At 52.2% G+C, this 19,156-nt stretch overlaps 1 protein-coding gene across 1 annotated transcript in view; it reads left to right on the top strand.

The window, feature by feature from the left end:
* KCNN3 (potassium calcium-activated channel subfamily N member 3) overlaps positions 1–19,156 on the top strand; it is an 89,714-nt gene that overhangs the window by 27,969 nt on the left and 42,589 nt on the right. The window contains exon 2 of the mRNA XM_083167193.1: positions 12,034–12,129. Coding sequence (XP_083023319.1) covers positions 12,034–12,129 — 96 coding nt within the window. The remainder of the gene's footprint in view (positions 1–12,033; positions 12,130–19,156) is intronic.

Below are 19,156 nucleotides of genomic sequence, written 5' to 3'. Positions count from 1 at the left end.
CGCCAGCTGCCGGGAGAAAAGGGTGCGTTGCGGTGGCTGCCGGGAGGAAAGGGTGTGTCGGCTGCCGGGAAGAAAGGGTGTGTGGGCTGCCGGGAGGAAAGGGTGCGCGGGCTGCTGGGAGGAAAGGGTGCGCCGGCTGCCGAGAGGAAAGGGTGCGTGGGCTGCCAGGAGGAAATGGTGCACTGGCTGCCAGGAGGAAAGGGTGCGCCGGCTGCCGAGAGGAAAGGGTGCGCTGCGGTGGCTGCCGGGAGGAAAGGGTGCAGTGGCTGTTGGGAGGAAAGAATTCACGGGCTGCCGGGAGGAAAGGGTGCGCTGGCTGCCGGGAGGAAAGGGTGCGTGGGCTGCCGGGAGGAAAGGGTGTGCGGGAGTGGGCTGATAGGAGAGCTGTACAGGGAAGGACGCAGTGCTCAATCTACTGTCCAGTACCTCAGCCTGCTGTGTACCATCTGCCTGCCCAGTACCTCAGCCTGCTGTGTACCATCTGCCTGCCCAGTACCTCAGCCTGCTCTGTACCATCTGCCTGCCCAGTACCTCAGCCTGCTGTGTACCATCTGCCTGCCCAGTACCTCAGCCTGCTGTGTACCATCTGCCTGCCCGGTACCTCAGTCTGCTGTATATCATCTGCCTGCCCGGTACATCAGCCTGCTGTGTACCATCTGCCTGCCCGGTACCTCAGTCTGCTGTATATCATCTGCCTGCCCGGTACATCAGCCTGCTGTGTACCATCTGCCTGCCCAGTACCTCAGCCTGCTGTGTACCATCTGCCTGCCCAGTATCTCAGTCTGCTGTGTATCATCTGTGCACCCGGTATCTCAGTCTGCTGTGTATCATCTGTGCACCCGGTATCTCAGCCTGCTGTGTACCATCTGCCTGCCCGGTACCTCAGCCTGCTGTGTACCATCTGCCTGCCCGGTACCTCAGCCTGCTGTGTATAATCTGTGCACCCGGTATATCAGTCTGCTGTGTATAATCTGCGCGCCCGGTACCTCAGCCTGCTGTGTACCATCTGCCTGCTGTGTACCATCTGCCTGCCCGGTACCTCAGTCTGCTGTATATCATCTGCCTGCCCGGTACCTCAGCCTGCTGTGTATCATCTGTGCACCCGGTACCTCAGCCTGCTGTGTATCATCTGTGCACCCGGTACATCAGCCTCCTGTGTATAATCTGCGTGCCCGGTACCTCAGCCTCCTGTGTATAATCTGCCTGCCCGGTACCTCAGCATGCTGTGTATAATCTGCGCACTCGGTACATCAGCCTCCTGTGTATAATCTGCGCGCCCGGTACCTCAGACAGCTGTGTATAATCTGTGCGCCCGGTACCTCAGTCTGCTGTGTATAATCTGTGCGCCCGGTACCACAGCCTCCTGTGTATAATCTGTGCGCCCGGTACCTCAGCCTGCTGTGTATAATCTGTGCGCCCGGTACCTCAGCATGCTGTGTATAATCTGCGGGCCCGGTACCTCAGCCAGCGGTGTATAATCTGTGCGCCCGGTACCTCAGTCTGCTGTGTATAATCTGTGCGCCCGGTACCTCAGTCTGCTGTGTATAATCTGCGCGCCCGGTAACTCAGCCTCCTGTGTATAATCTGTGCGCCCGGTACCTCAGACAGCTGTGTATAATCTGCGCGCCCGGTACCTCAGCATGCTGTGTATAATCTGCGCACCCGGTAACTCAGCCTCCTGTGTATAATCTGTGCGCCCGGTACCTCAGCCAGCTGTGTATAATCTGCGCACCCGGTAACTCAGCCTCCTGTGTATAATCTGTGCGCCCGGTACCTCAGACAGCTGTGTATAATCTGCGCGCCCGGTACCTCAGTCTGCTGTGTATAATCTGCGCGCCCGGTAACTCAGCCTCCTGTGTATAATCTGTGCGCCCGGTACCTCAGCCTGCTGTGTATAATCTGTGCGCCCGGTACCTCAGTCTGCTGTGTATAATCTGCGGGCCCGGTACCTCCGCCAGCGGTGTATAATCTGTGCGCCCGGTACCTCAGTCTGCTGTGTATAATCTGCGGGCCCGGTACCTCAGCCAGCGGTGTATAATCTGTGCGCCCGGTACCTCAGTCTGCTGTGTATAATCTGTGCGCCCGGTACCTCAGTCTGCTGTGTATAATCTGCGGGCCCGGTACCTCAGCCAGCGGTGTATAATCTGTGCGCCCGGTACCTCAGTCTGCTGTGTATAATCTGTGCGCCCGGTACCTCAGTCTGCTGTGTATAATCTGTGCGCCCGGTACCTCAGTCTGCTGTGTATAATCTGTGCGCCCGGTACCTTAGTCTGCTGTGTATAATCTGTGCGCCCGGTACCTCAGTCTGCTGTGTATAATCTGTGCGCCCGGTACCTCAGTCTGCTGTGTATAATCTGTGCGCCCGGTACCTCAGTCTGCTGTGTATAATCTGTGCGCCCGGTACCTCAGTCTGCTGTGTATAATCTGCGGGCCCGGTACCTCAGCCAGCGGTGTATAATCTGTGCGCCCGGTACCTCAGTCTGCTGTGTATAATCTGTGCGCCCGGTACCTCAGTCTGCTGTGTATAATCTGTGCGCCCGGTACCTCAGTCTGCTGTGTATAATCTGTGCGCCCGGTACCTCAACCAGCGGTGTATAATCTGTGCGCCCGGTACCTCAGCATGCTGTGTATAATCTGTGCGCCCGGTTCCTCAGCCAGCTGTGTATAATCTGTGCGCCCGGTACCTCAGCCAGCGGTGTATAATCTGTGCGCCCGGTACCTCAGTCTGCTGTGTATAATCTGTGCGCCCGGTATAAATCTCATGTTATAGATACTGCAGGTTTTAATTTATCATAAATTACTGGCCCCAATAATTCTGGTTACAAGCCCATTAGTGGCCGTCACATCCTCCTGGAGCATGTTGCTTAACTCACCAGGGATTCAGTATGAAATCCCGGCGGTCGGGATCCCGGCGTTCAAAATCCCGACTGCCGAAATCCCGACAAGGGGGGGACATGGATCGCCCCCCCTTGCGGGCTCGCTGCGCTCACCATGCAGCGGGCCCGGTGCCTCGCTACGCTCGGCACGCTAATTTATACTCCCTCCAGGGGTGTCGTGGACACCCACGGAGGGAGAAAGTGTCTGCATTTCGGCGGTCTGGATTCCGGCGTCGGGATTCTGAACGCCGGGATCCCGACCGCCGGGATTTTAACTGCATCCCCTCACCAGTGCCCATGTGGTAGTAAACCTCAGTTATAGCATACATCCCAACATCCAGCTACTGTGTGACTGCAGCCATCTGTGCAGACACATCCTTCAGATCAATTCACTAGGTGTGCAAAGGTGTCAGCAATCAGAGTAAGAGGGAAGCCCAGGAGCAGAGCACAGCATCTGCACAGGTGTCAGCAGTCATGCAGAGGGAAGTCCAGGAGCAGAGCACAGTCTGCACAGGTGTCAGCAGTCAGAGTAAGAGGGAAGCCCAGGAGCAGGGCACAGAGTCTGCACAGGAGTCAGCAATCATACAGAGGGAAGCCCAGTAGCAGAGCACAGAGTCTGCACAGGTGTCAGCAATCATACAGAGGGAAGCCCAGGAGCAGAGCACAGAGTCTGCACAGGTGTCAGCAATCATACAGAGGGAAGCCCAGGAGCAGAGCACAGAGTCTGCACAGGTGTCAGCAATCATACAGAGGGAAGCCCAGTAGCAGAGCACAGAGTCTGCACAGGTGTCAGCAATCATACAGAGGGAAGCCCAGGAGCAGAGCACAGAGTCTGCACATGTGTCAGCAATCATACAGAGGGAAGCCCAGGAGCAGAGCACAGAGTCTGCACAGGTGTCAGCAATCATACAGAGGGAAGCCCAGTAGCAGAGCACAGAGTCTGCACAGGTGTCAGCAATCATACAGAGGGAAGCCCAGGAGCAGAGCACAGAGTCTGCACAGGTGTCAGCAATCATACAGAGGGAAGCCCAGGAGCAGTGCACAGAGTCTGCACAGGTGTCAGAAATGATACAGAGGGAAGCCCAGGAGCAGAGCACAGAATCTGCACAGGTGTCATAAATGATACAGAGAGAAGCCCAGGAGCAGAGCACAGAATCTGCACAGGTGTCATAAATGATACAGAGAGAAGCCCAGGAGCAGAGCACAGAGTTGCTCCTGGAAGGGGTCATGTTGGGAGTTGTGAGTACATGCATATGTACCTAACCAGCCCCAGAGCCCTCACATGTCTCTTACATGAGTGAATCATATGAATTGACGTCTCTTACATGGGAAGGGCTATGTATATGTATACATATATCTAGGGTGACCAACTCCTCCCTTTAATCCAGGACACATATTAATTACACAGGTTCTGTGGCAGTTTAAAACCAGGTGAAAGCCAGCCACAGAACCTGTGTAATTAATATGTGTCCTGGATTAAAGGGATGAGTTGGTCACCCTAGATATATATATCTTACACAGGGTTGCCTACCTGACCCTCTCCATGAGGGAGAAAATGCTCTGCTCCTCGTCTGCCCTGGTAATGTAGGATTGCCAGCACCTGTGGTGACACCTTTCTTATCCATTACCTAGTTCCCCACAGGTGCTGGCAATCATACATTACCAGGAAAGCCCAGGAACAGAGCATTGTGTCCTCCTGGAGAGGGGCATGCTGGGAGGTTTGGATAATGTATGATTGCCAGCACCTGTGGTGATCTAGGTAACTGATAAGAAAGGTGTCACCACAGGTGCTGGCAATCCTACATTACCAGGGAAGCCCAGGAGCAGAGCATTGTGTCCTCCTGGAGAGGGGCATGCTGGGAGGTTTGGATAATGTATGATTGCCAGCACCTGTGGTGATCTAGGTAACTGATAAGAAAGGTGTCACCACAGGTGCTGGCAATCATACAGTACCAGGGAAGCCCAGGAACAGAGCATTTTCTCCCTGAAGGAGAGGGTCAGGTAGGCAAGCATGATCTTACGTGAAGTCACCCAATCAGCCAAGTGAGCACAAAGGTGTGTACTAAGCTTTAGGCTGTAAGTTTGCACAAGCAGGGCCTTCCATCCCCCTGTGCTTTTCTTTACCTCACTTATACCATCATGTCATACTTGCCTACCTGACCCTCTTCATGAGGGAGTGAATGCTCTGTTGCTGGACTTCACTGGTAGTGGTGACACCTTTCTTATTAATTACCTAGTTCCCCACAGGTGATGGCAATCATACATTACCAGGGAAGCCCAGGAGCAGAGCATTTTCTCCCTGAAGGAGAGGGGCAGGTAGGCAAGTATGCATCAGAGCCGGCCTAAAGCTGCCCATGCACGCTGCTATGAGTGCTGACCCGATGTGTGCTTTGAGGTGCACGCTCCCGCGGCACCTCATCGCACAGTACAAAAAGTATGTGCTGCACATACTTAGGTTTCATCACATTGCATGCACAACGGGACAGAGACAATGCAATGCAATGTGATCCGTGCTAGTACAGCACGGAAAGCACGCCCACAAAGCAGCGTGTATGGGCAGCTTTAGGCATAGGTAAACTAGGCAATTGCCTAGGGCAGTGGTTCCCAACCCTGGTCCTCAAGCCCCCCCAACAGTGCATGTTTTCCAGGTCACCCGGCAGGTGCACTCATTATTCAGGCGCATTTGAAAGGATCCACAGGTGGAGCTAATTGTAGCACTTGTGATTCTGTGTGGAGACCTGGAAAACGTGCATTGTTGGGGGTACTGAGGACCAGGGTTGGGAACCACTGCCCTAGGGCATTCTGTGTGTGAGTGAGGCTGTATCTGCATATGAACTAGTGTATTCATGGAAATCACTGTAACATAGCATTCTGTATGCAGGTACAGCCACAGTCACACACAGAATATAGGCATGCCACGGATTCGGTATGAAATCCCGACGGTCAAAATCCCGACAAGGACAAAATCCCGACATATAGAATGTACAGGTGAAACAGTCTACATGACTTTCCGTCGAAAGGTGCGAGGTCGACATGGGTTTTTTCACTGTTTTTTTCTTACCCGAATGTCGACACAGTCGACATGGACACTGCTAGAAGTGAACCGCAGCCCCTCGCTGCGCTCGGCACACTGTTTTATTCTCCCACCACGCCCTAGTGCATGGTAGGGCATGAAATACTGCTTGTTGGCACATGTCGGTTCAAAAAACAGTGGAAAAACCCATGTCGACCTCGCACCTGTCGACTGAAAGTCATGTAGACTGTTTCACCTGTACATTCTATATGTCGGGATTTTGACCCTGTCAGGATTTTAAATGTCGGGATATTGACCGTCGGGATTTTGACTGCATCCCCATGCCACATATCATTTTAATTTTGTTGTGTGTCCTGGTCACATAACAATGCAAATAAGATTAATTTTCCGCAAAAAAAGCACCCAACGTTAGCAGAACTGGCCAGGAGCTGTATGGCCTATTGAGGCAAGATGTATGAGGAAACATCTGTATCCAAGCAGAGGCAGAGGTCACAGTGTTAGCGGCTGTGCGAGTGCGGTCTGCGCGTGGGTTGGCTGTGCAATAGTGTTCGGCATATGTGTAAGGGGCATTATGTGTGTCATGTATAAATGCATTAATAATGTGCGACATATGTGTAATGGGCATTATGTGTGTCATGTGTATAAGGGCATTAATAATGTGCAATATATGTGTAATGGGCATTATGTGTGTCATGTGTAGAAGGGCATTACTAATGTGCAACATATGTGTAAGGGGCATTATTGTGTGTCATTATGTGTATGAAGGGCATTAATAAAGGTTGGCATAATGTGTAAGGGGCATTATGTTTATAAGGACATTAATAATGTGTGTCGTGTAAGGGGCATTACTGTGTGGTATTATCAGGGGTGCCGAGAGAAAGGGGTAGGGGGTACAAAGTCTGATGGAAGGGCCCCTGGCCCCCTCCCCTTAAGTGACAGCAGCAGCTGCAGCTGTTCTCCTCTGCCCAGCACACACTGCTTTGTGCTGGGTTGCAGTGTGGCCATGGAGGTGCTTAAAATACAATATTTTCTCAGGATTTTTTTCTAAGGGTATAATGTGAATAATGTGAGGCGTAATGTACATAAGGTAAAGTGGTACTACTGTGTGATGTACAGTAACGTGAATAAGGGACACCATCGCATGATATAATGTGAATAACGTGGCACTACTGTGTGGCATTATTTGAATTGGGGGTACTATTGTGTGGCCATGCCCCTTCCCAGCAAGAACACACCCTGTTTGGGCTGCGCACCGAATGTGTGCACTGTTTCTATTTAAAATATTGCGGGTAGGAGCACCAAAATGATGACTGCTATGATGAGGGTTGATGGTGCTGGGAAAGGGGAGCAGGGTCAGCGGCGGAACTAGTGGCGGTGCTAGGGGGCACCAGCCAAAATCTTGCCTAGGGCGTCATTTAGGCTAGGGCCGGCTCTGTATACATCATGTCATCATGTGGATGATGCATGATACAGTGCAAAGAAAACGTTCAGTCATGAGCGGCAGGGATGGGGAACCTTCGGCCCTCCGGCTGTTGATCTACACATCCCAGCATGCCCTGCAACAGTTTAAGCATGGCCAAATAGCAAAATTGTAGCAGGGCATGCTGGAGGGTCGAAGGATCCCCATCCCAGCCATACGAAGTGATGTAACTGGGCCACAATGCTGAGTATTGGGTACAGCAGAGTTTCTACACCTTGTCCATGTCCTGCAATGCTCTGTGCTGTAAGTCACTTTTCTCGGTTGCCGCACACATCGTCTCTTCAAAAGGCGCTGCAGACCCCTTGTGGCGCCATATAAAGGAAAATGTCTTCCATGTGGTGTCTCAGATACGTATGGATGTCTCTTACATGGAGTGTCTCATATATGTATGAATGTCTCTTACATGGAGTGTCTCAGATACGTATGGATGTCTCTTACATGGAGTGTCTCAGATACGTATGGATGTCTCTTACATGGAGTGTCTCAGATACGTATGGATGTCTCTTACATGGGGTGTCTCAGATACGTATGGCTGTCTCTTACATGGGGTGTCTCAGATACGTATGGATGTCTCTTACATGGGGTGTCTCAGATACGTATGGATGTCTCTTACATGGAGTGTCTCAGATACGTATGGATGTCTCTTACATGGAGTGTCTCAGATACGTATGGATGTCTCTTACATGGAGTGTCTCAGATACGTATGGATGTCTCTTACATGGAGTGTCTCAGATACGTATGGATGTCTCTTACATGGAGTGTCTCAGATACGTATGGATGTCTCTTACATGGAGTGTCTCAGATACGTATGGATGTCTCTTACATGGAGTGTCTCAGATACGTATGGATGTCTCTTACATGGAGTGTCTCAGATACGTATGGATGTCTCTTACATGGGGTGTCTCAGATACGTATGGATGTCTCTTACATGGGGTGTCTCAGATACGTATGGATGTCTCTTACATGGGGTGTCTCAGATACGTATGGATGTCTCTTACATGGGGTGTCTCAGATACGTATGGATGTCTCTTACATGGGGTGTCTCAGATACGTATGGATGTCTCTTACATGGAGTGTCTCAGATACGTATGGATGTCTCTTACATGGAGTGTCTCAGATACGTATGGATGTCTCTTACATGGAGTGTCTCAGATACGTATGGATGTCTCTTACATGGAGTGTCTCAGATACGTATGGATGTCTCTTACATGGAGTGTCTCAGATACGTATGGATGTCTCTTACATGGAGTGTCTCCGATACGTATGGATGTCTCTTACATGGAGTGTCTCCGATACGTATGGATGTCTCTTACATGGAGTGTCTCAGATACGTATGGATGTCTCTTACATGGAGTGTCTCAGATACGTATGGATGTCTCTTACATGGAGTGTCTCAGATACGTATGGATGTCTCTTACATGGAGTGTCTCAGATACGTATGGATGTCTCTTACATGGAGTGTCTCAGATACGTATGGATGTCTCTTACATGGAGTGTCTCAGATACGTATGGATGTCTCTTACATGGAGTGTCTCAGATACGTATGGATGTCTCTTACATGGAGTGTCTCAGATACGTATGGATGTCTCTTACATGGAGTGTCTCAGATACGTATGGATGTCTCTTACATGGAGTGTCTCAGATACGTATGGATGTCTCTTACATGGAGTGTCTCAGATACGTATGGATGTCTCTTACATGGAGTGTCTCAGATACGTATGGATGTCTCTTACATGGAGTGTCTCAGATACGTATGGATGTCTCTTACATGGAGTGTCTCAGATACGTATGGATGTCTCTTACATGGAGTGTCTCAGATACGTATGGATGTCTCTTACATGGAGTGTCTCAGATACGTATGGATGTCTCTTACATGGAGTGTCTCAGATACGTATGGATGTCTCTTACATGGAGTGTCTCAGATACGTATGGATGTCTCTTACATGGAGTGTCTCAGATACGTATGGATGTCTCTTACATGGAGTGTCTCAGATACGTATGGATGTCTCTTACATGGAGTGTCTCAGATACGTATGGATGTCTCTTACATGGAGTGTCTCAGATACGTATGGATGTCTCTTACATGGAGTGTCTCAGATACGTATGGATGTCTCTTACATGGAGTGTCTCAGATACGTATGGGTGTCTCTTACATGGAGTGTCTCAGATACGTATGGGTGTCTCTTACATGGAGTGTCTCAGATACGTATGGATGTCTCTTACATGGAGTGTCTCAGATACGTATGGATGTCTCTTACATGGAGTGTCTCAGATACGTATGGATGTCTCTTACATGGAGTGTCTCAGATACGTATGGATGTCTCTTACATGGAGTGTCTCAGATACGTATGGATGTCTCTTACATGGAGTGTCTCAGATACGTATGGATGTCTCTTACATGGAGTGTCTCAGATACGTATGGCTGTCTCTTACATGGAGTGTCTCAGATACGTATGGCTGTCTCTTACATGGAGTGTCTCAGATACGTATGGCTGTCTCTTACATGGAGTGTCTCAGATACGTATGGCTGTCTCTTACATGGAGTGTCTCAGATACGTATGGCTGTCTCTTACATGGGGTGTCTCAGATACGTATGGATGTCTCTTACATGGGGTGTCTCAGATACGTATGGATGTCTCTTACATGGGGTGTCTCAGATACGTATGGATGTCTCTTACATGGGGTGTCTCAGATACGTATGGATGTCTCTTACATGGGGTGTCTCAGATACGTATGGATGTCTCTTACATGGAGTGTCTCAGATACGTATGGATGTCTCTTACATGGAGTGTCTCAGATACGTATGGATGTCTCTTACATGGAGTGTCTCAGATACGTATGGATGTCTCTTACATGGAGTGTCTCAGATACGTATGGATGTCTCTTACATGGAGTGTCTCAGATACGTATGGATGTCTCTTACATGGAGTGTCTCAGATACGTATGGATGTCTCTTACATGGAGTGTCTCAGATACGTATGGATGTCTCTTACATGGAGTGTCTCAGATACGTATGGATGTCTCTTACATGGAGTGTCTCAGATACGTATGGATGTCTCTTACATGGAGTGTCTCAGATACGTATGGATGTCTCTTACATGGAGTGTCTCAGATACGTATGGATGTCTCTTACATGGAGTGTCTCAGATACGTATGGATGTCTCTTACATGGAGTGTCTCAGATACGTATGGATGTCTCTTACATGGAGTGTCTCAGATACGTATGGATGTCTCTTACATGGAGTGTCTCAGATACGTATGGATGTCTCTTACATGGAGTGTCTCAGATACGTATGGATGTCTCTTACATGGAGTGTCTCAGATACGTATGGCTGTCTCTTACATGGAGTGTCTCAGATACGTATGGATGTCTCTTACATGGAGTGTCTCAGATACGTATGGATGTCTCTTACATGGAGTGTCTCAGATACGTATGGATGTCTCTTACATGGAGTGTCTCAGATACGTATGGATGTCTCTTACATGGAGTGTCTCAGATACGTATGGATGTCTCTTACATGGAGTGTCTCAGATACGTATGGCTGTCTCTTACATGGAGTGTCTCAGATACTTTTGGATGTCTCTTACATGGAGTGTCTCAGATACGTATGGATGTCTCTTACATGGAGTGTCTCAGATACGTATGGATGTCTCTTACATGGAGTGTCTCAGATACGTATGGCTGTCTCTTACATGGAGTGTCTCAGATACGTATGGATGTCTCTTACATGGAGTGTCTCATATGGGGTTGGGATCGTTTGGTCTACAGCTTCTTGGTCAACAAGTATTAGGTTTACACCACTAGGTCGACATGGGGAAAGGTCGTCAGTCAAATAGCCGACATTGGGTTTTTCACTGTTTTTACCCGAATGTTGACACAGTCGACATGGACACCGTTTCCAGTGCACCGCATCCCCTCGCTGTGCTCGGCACACTGTTATATTCTCCCACCATGCCTTAGTGCAGTGATTTTCAACCATTTTTCCTTGCAGCACACTAAATAACATTTTATAATTCCAAGGCACACCATGAGATCCCCACAGGGCAAAACACATTGGCCCCCACAGGAAAAAAACAAACCTATTGGCCCCCACAAGCACACTGATCCCCACAGGTAACAATTGTCCCTTTACATGAGAAGAAGAGACCAGTAAATACCAGGTGAACTGCTGCTGGCTGGTAACTGGTTTGGGCATCTCCAGATCTGGGGGCACACATGAGAACAGCTCAAGGCACACTAGTGCCCTAGTGGATGGCAGGGCAGGAAATAACGCCTGTCAGCACATGTTGGCTCAAAAAACTGTGGAAAACCCCAATGTCGACCTTTTGACTGTCGACCTAATGACCTGTCGGCATACACTGTAGACCAAATGACTGTATCCCTTCATATGTATGGATGTCTCTTACAGGGCCCCAGGCCCAGAGCAGAATAATAAGAGCGGCAGTAGGGACACGGTGTCCTATCCCTAAATATAATATACAGTCAGCACAAAGCAATAACTGGGGCTCCCCCACCCCTGAGGTGCTGTAATTGGGGTGGGGGTTGCTAGAACGCCTCATCTCAGGAGGGGGGGAGGGGGGGGGGCGGGGGCGGGGGGGTCCATCATGTTACATGTATCCTCACTGTGCTTTTCCCTTTACAGGACTCAATGTTTTCTCTGGCCCTGAAATGCCTTATAAGCCTATCATCCATCATTCTGCTGGGACTGATCATCGCATATCACGCGCGGGAGGTGCAGGTAGGTGACACTATGTATACCCCAATATCACAATCAGCTTTATTGGCCAGGTATACTTGTGTATACTAGGAATGCCATTTGGATTGCTGTGCCTGTGTCCCCATCCTGCAGTCCCTGCTCCTCACTGTCCTGTAGTCCCCCCCGTCCTGTACCCATCCTGTAGTCCTCCCTGCTCCTTACTGTCCTGTAGTCCCCGCTGTCTTCTACCCATCCTGTAGTCCTCCCTGCTCCTTACTGTCCTGTAGTCCCCGCTGTCTTCTACCCATCCTGTAGTCCTTGCGTGTCCGTCCTGTTCCCGTCCTGTAGTCCCCCCTGTCCTGTACTCCCCCCTGTCCTGTACCCATCCTGTAGTCCCCCTGTCCTGTACCCATCCTGTAGTCCTCCCTATCCTGTACCCATCCTGTAGTCCCCCTGTCCTGTACCCATCCTGTAGTCCTCCCTATCCTGTACCCATCCTGTAGTCCCCCCTATCCTGTACCCATCCTGTACTCCCCCCTGTCCTGTACTCCCACTGTCCTGTACCCATCCTGTAGTCCCCCCTGTCCTGTACCCATCCTGTAGTCCTCCCTATCCTGTACCCATCCTGCATCCTGTAGTCCCCCTGTCCTGTACCCATCCTGTAGTCCCCCCTGTCCTGTACCCATCCTGTACTCCCCCCTGTCCTGTACTCCCACTGTCCTGTACCCATCCTGTAGTCCCCCCTGTCCTGTACCTATCCTGTAGTCCCCCCTATCCTGAACCCATCCTGTACCCATCATGTAGTCCCTGCTCCTCACTGTCCTGTACCCATCCTGTAGTCCTTGCGTGTCTGTCCTGTATCCGCCCGTAGTCCTCCCTATCCTGTACCCATCCTGTAGTCCCCCCCCCTGTCCTGTACTTATCCTGTAGTCCCCCCTATCCTGTACCCATCCTGTAGTCCCCCCTATCCTGTACCCATCCTGTAGTCCCCCCTGTCCTGTACCCATCCTGTAGTCCCCCCCCGTCCTGTACCCATCCTGTAGTCCCCCCCGTCCTGTACCCATCCTGTAGTCCCCCCTATCCTGTACCCATCCTGTAGTCCCCCGTAGTCCCCCCTGTCCTGTACCCATCCTGTAGTTCCCCCCCTGTCCTGTACCCATCCTGTAGTTCCCCCCCTGTCCTGTACCCGTCCTGTAGTCCCCCCTGTCCTGTACTTATCCTGTAGTCCTCCCTATCCTGTACCCATCCTGTAGTCCCCCCTGTCCTGTACCCATCCTGTAGTCCCCCAGTCCTGTACTCATCCTGTAGTCCCCCCTGTCCTGTACCCGTCCTGTAGTCGTCGTCCCCGTCCTGTAACCATCCTGTAGTCCCCCCTGTCCTGTACTTATCCTGTAGTCCCCCCTGTCCTGTACCCATCCTGTAGTCCCCCCTGTCCTGTACCCCCGTCCTGTACCCGTTCTGTAGTCCCCCCTGTCCTGCACTTATCCTGTAGTCCCCCCTGTCCTGCACTTATCCTGTAGTCCCCCCTGTCCTGTACTTATCCTGTAGTCCCCCCTGTCCTGTACCCATCCTGTAGTCCCCCCTGCCCTGTACCCATCCTGTAGTCCCCCCTATCCTGTACCCGTCCTGTAGTCCCCCCTGTCCTGTACCCATCCTGTAGTCCCCTCTGTCCTGTACCCGTCCTGTAAACCCCCCTGTCCTGTACTCATCCTGTAGTCCCCCCTGTCCTGTACCGTCCTGTAGTCCCCCCTGTCCTGTACCTGTCCTGTAGTCCCCCCTGTCCTGTACCCATCCTGTAGTCCCCCCTGTCCTGTACCCATCCTGTAGTCCCCCCAGTCCTGTACTCATCCTGTAGTCCCCCCTGTCCTGTACCCGTCCTGTAGTCGTCCCCCCCATCCTGTAACCATCCTGTAGTCCCCCCTGTCCTGTACTTATCCTGTAGTCCCCCCTGTCCTGTACCCATCCTGTAGTCCCCCCTGTCCTGTACCCGTTCTGTAGTCCCCCCTGTCCTGCACTTATCCTGTAGTCCCCCCTGTCCTGCACTTATCCTGTAGTCCCCCCTGTCCTGTACTTATCCTGTAGTCCCCCCTGTCCTGTACCCATCCTGTAGTCCCCCCTGCCCTGTACCCGTCCTGTAGTCCCCCCTATCCTGTACCCGTCCTGTAGTCCCCCCTGTCCTGTACCCATCCTGTAGTCCCCCCTGTCCTGTACCCATCCTGTAGTCCCCTCTGTCCTGTACCCGTCCTGTAAACCCCCCTGTCCTGTACTCATCCTGTAGTCCCCCCTGTCCTGTACCGTCCTGTAGTCCCCCCTGTCCTGTACCTGTCCTGTCCTGTAGTCCCCGCTCCTCACTGTACTGTGGTCCCCCGGTCCTGTACCCATCCTGTATTCCCCCCACCCCATCCTGTAGTCCCCCCTGTCCTGTACTTATCATGTAGTCCCCCCTGTCCTGTAGCTCCCCTTGTCCCGTACTTATCCTGTAATCCCCCTGTCCTGTAGTCCCCCCCATCCTGTAGTCCCCGCTGTCCTACAACTGCCGGTGATATACCATCAGCACTGAGTATTCCAGCTGCACATCCCCGCTGGTTAGATCAATGCTCACAGGAGGGTTGGGATTCCTGTCAGGGCAGCCCAGAGACCAGGCACCAGCAGCAGAGAGCTTGGAGAAGCCCTGGCGCTGTCAGTGTGAGGCTGGTTTCCCCAGGGCAGGGGGCCAGCAATGTATGGAATGCAGCCACGTGTGTGGTGTTATCACAGGAGGACCCTGCACTGGGGGTTTCCCTGCTATAATGTAACCGGCCTCGTCATAGTGCTGGTGGCACAGGGAATACCATGCGGTACCCCAACGTTTCTGCAGTCACCCCTGCAATGTATACACAGGCCATGGCATCCTTCCTCACAGCGTCACTAAGGGCCAGATGTGTCAAGATTCAAAAAGTGATCAAATGGAGAGTGATAACCAGCCAATCAGCTCCTAGCTGTCGTAACAGGCTGGGTTTGAAAAATGACAGGTAGGAGCTGATTGGCCGGTTGTTTATCACTCTCCACTTTATCACTTTTTGAAGCTTGACACATCTGGTCCTCAGTCTATCGCTCAGAGTATATCCCCAATTTCTCCGCCACCGGCCCTGCATGACCCGGACCCCTGAAGTATTCCCGTCCAGTTATTCCTATCCTGACTCTCCGTAGAAATCCCGAGCAGTGTTGCCTCTAAGCTGTGCGCGCGCACACAACCTGCCGAGCGTGCGCACAGACATTACAAATGAGCGCACAAAGCAGCAGTGGTCCCTTTTTGCAGTTGTGGACTCAATTAATGTGTTACACCAATTAACTACATTGTGTGTTGTGTTTCAAATGTTTAATATCATTTTAAAGTAAAGTTAACACAAATGCTGAACGTCATTTTCCAGTTATATATCTAAGTGACGCACAAAAAATTTAATTTCCTTCCAAAGTTGCACAGCCAATATCTTTTGCCGCAAACAGCCTTCGTAAAATTAGAGGGAACATTGATCCCGAGCCCTCAGCGAGACCCCCCACCCCCCCAGGGACACCACAGCCTCAGCATGTTCTCCATGCCCGGACAGGTGCCGGACACGTGACGTATGAGCACATAGCTCCGACCTATGACTAATCACACACAGCTGGCACTGATATATATAGCCAATTGTCTGCTGCCAGCCTGCTATCTCGCCCCCACCAGCCCCAGAGTACAGGGGCGGGCAGCTTCCCCTAATGCTGCCTGCCTCTGGTTACCGCTGATGGGGTTCCCCTAACGTCCCACGTGCTCTCCTGCTGGTTGTGCACAACCTTTATATAAAACAGTCCTCCCGCAGCAAGGGATGGGGCCGGTGCGCTGATCTGGGGTAAGGATCTGGGGTACCCGTCTGTGATATGCCCAGCATGGCTGTTGGCAAGATGAGAACTTTAGTAAATCCGACCTGGTGACTCTGGGGCTGATTCGTATACAAGTCGCTACGCACACAGATCTTGCAGATAGGAATCAGGTGTCCACACAGGGACGCAGATAGCTAGTGCCTGTATATCAATCTATACATCAGCTGCCCACACTAGCGGTGACACCGTGTGGGCACACAGATCTGTTTGGGACTCATTCGCAGCACTCAGCTATAAGGCCTGGTACCATTCTGTGGCCCCCAGCTGTAAGGCCTGGTACCAGCCTGTGGCCCCCAGCTGTAAGGCCTGGTACCAGCCTGTGGCACCCCAGCTGTAAGGCCTGGTACCAGCCTGTGGCCCCTAGCTGTAAGGCCTGGCACCAGCCTGTGGCCCCCAGCTGTAAGGCCTGGCACCAGCCTGTGGCCCCCAGCTGTAAGGCCTGGCACCAGCCTGTGGCCCCCAGCTGTAAGGCCTGGCACCAGCCTGTGGCCCCCAGCTGTAAGGCCTGGCACCAGCCTGTGGCCCCCAGCTGTAAGGCCTGGTACCAGTGTGCGGCCCCCAGCTGTAAGGCCTGTTACCAGTCTGTGTCCCCCAGCTGTAAGGCCTGGCACCAGCCTGTGGCCCCCAGCTGTAAGGCCTGCCACCAGCCTGTGGCCCCCAGCTGTAAGGCCTGGTACCAGTGTGCGGCCCCCAGCTGTAAGGCCTGGTACCAGTCTGTGGCCCCCAGCTGTAAGGCCTGGTACCAGCCTGTGGCACCCCAGCTGTAAGGCCTGGTACCAGCCTGTGGCACCCCAGCTGTAAGGCCTGGTACCAGCCTGTGGCCCCCAGCTGTAAGGCCTGGCACCAGCCTGTGGCCCCCAGCTGTAAGGCCTGGTACCAGCCTGTGGCCCCAGCTGTAAGGCCTGGCACCAGCCTGTGGCCCCCAGCTGTAAGGCCTGGTACCAGTGTGTGGCCCCCAGCTGTAAGGCCTGGTACCAGCCTGTGGCACCCCAGCTGTAAGGCCTGGTACCAGCCTGTGGCCCCCAGCTGTAAGGCCTGGCACCAGCCTGTGGCCCCCAGCTGTAAGGCCTGGTACCAGCCTGTGGCCCCAGCTGTAAGGCCTGGCACCAGCCTGTGGCACCCAGTTGTAAGGCCTGGTACCAGTGTGCGGCCCCCAGCTGTAAGGCCTGGTACCAGTCTGTGGCCCCCAGCTGTAAGGCCTGGTACCAGCCTGTGGCCCCCAGCTGTAAGGCCTGGTACCAGCCTGTGGCCCCCAGCTGTAAGGCCTGGCACCAGCCTGTGGCCCCCAGCTGTAAGGCCTGGTACCAGCCTGTGGCCCCAGCTGTAAGGCCTGGCACCAGCCTGTGGCCCCCAGCTGTAAGGCCTGGTACCAGTGTGCGGCCCCCAGCTGTAAGGCCTGTTACCAGTCTGTGTCCCCCAGCTGTAAGGCCTGGTACCAGTGTGCGGCCCCCAGCTGTAAGGCCTGGCACCAGCCTGTGGCCCCCAGCTGTAAGGCCTGCCACCAGCCTGTGGCCCCCAGTTGTAAGGCCTAGAACTGGTCTATACCAGCCATGGTGGAGCCGGTGTAAGTCCTCATACCGATGATATGGCTACAGCTGCCAATGTAAGAATGCCGATGGTTGTCACTATACAAAGGCAGATTCCCACATTACCATAATGTAGTATGCAGGCTGCCTCCACCAGGTGCAGAATCAGCCCCTCTGGGTGTGGGATGGACTTTCCTAAAAACATGGCATGATGCAGTGAACCAGGAATATTCTGCACATATAATGCTGTCCTGACACATCTATATTATCCCAACTGGAAATGAATCAAGGACCAATCAGCTACTCTCTGTCCTGTATCAACCACAGCCTGCAATATGGAAGTAAGAAGCTGATTGGGTGGCACTTTATCTCTCCCCTGTGATGCATCTTCCCCAAATGAGAAGATCTTATCCCCTCCATATGCTGCATGTTCGGTAACACCACGCACACGGTTACGGTCATGGGAAAACAAAGGCAGGTTGTTATAAGTGTTATAAATAGATCTGGTTTTAATAATCCCAGGTTGGAGCCAAGAACATCCATCAGATGAAGCTGCAGTGGTACAGGGCCTCTGGCAGAGTACGGAGAACACAGAGAACTGGCACACGCCTCCCCTGTAAATCAATATCCCCCTTATGAGCTGCTGGGGGGTCATATAAGCAGGGATGAGGCCTGGCCGAGAGGCTAGAGCGGTCTCCCCGCTGACCTGGGAATGAGGGTTCAGAGTGAGTAGTTAGAAAGAGAATCTGCTGCTCAGTGCAACCCTACACATTGGATATTAGCTCACAACGGGGCAGATGTATTAAGCCTGGCGAAGAGATAAACTGGAGATACAGTAGAAGGAGATAAAGCACCAGCCAATCAACTTTCAACTGTCATATTTCAAACACAGCTGATTGGCTGGTGCGTTATCTCCTTCCACTTCATCTCCAGTTTATCTCTTCACCAGGTTTACTACATCTGCCCCAATGAGCCTGATTCTGATTCACTCGCAAAAGGCAAACTCCTTCTTTAATGGACAAAAGCATGCTGCACTGCAGGTGGGGCAGATGTAATGGGATACGGTCATATGGTCGACAGTCATTAGGTTGACACCATTAGGTCGACATACTGAAAGGTCGACAGGGGTCTAAGCTGAAATGGAACAAGGTCGCCAGGTCATTAGGTCGACACAAGCATTAGATTGACATGGGTTTAAGGTCGACAGTCAAAAGGTCGACATGGGGTTTTTCACTGTTTTTTGAGCCGACATGTGACGACAGGCGGTATTTCATGCCCTAGGCCGCGGAGGGAGAATAAAATGGTGTGCCGGGCACAGCGAGGTACCGTGCCCGAAGCATGGCGAGCACCGCGAGGCACCATGCCCGAAACATGGCGAGCACCGCGCCCGAAGCATGGCGAGCACAGCGAGGCACCGCGCCCGAAGCATGGCGAGCACAGCGAGGCACCGCGCCCGAAGCACGCGAGGGTGCCGCGGTGCATTTGAACCAGTGTCGACCCCTGTTGACCTTTCAGTATGTCGACCTAGTGGTGTCGACCATCTTTAGGTCGACCATATGATCCATACAAGATGTACAGTGTGCAGAAAGAATTATATTTGGGTGGGGGGTGTACTTCAAACTGATATCTATATTGCAGTGTAAAAA

This window comes from Crinia signifera, chromosome 12, assembly GCF_055691185.1.
Source record: "Crinia signifera chromosome 12, ASM5569118v1, whole genome shotgun sequence".
NCBI lineage: Eukaryota > Metazoa > Chordata > Amphibia > Anura > Myobatrachidae > Crinia > Crinia signifera.
This window is presented reverse-complemented; position numbering and strand designations above follow the sequence as displayed.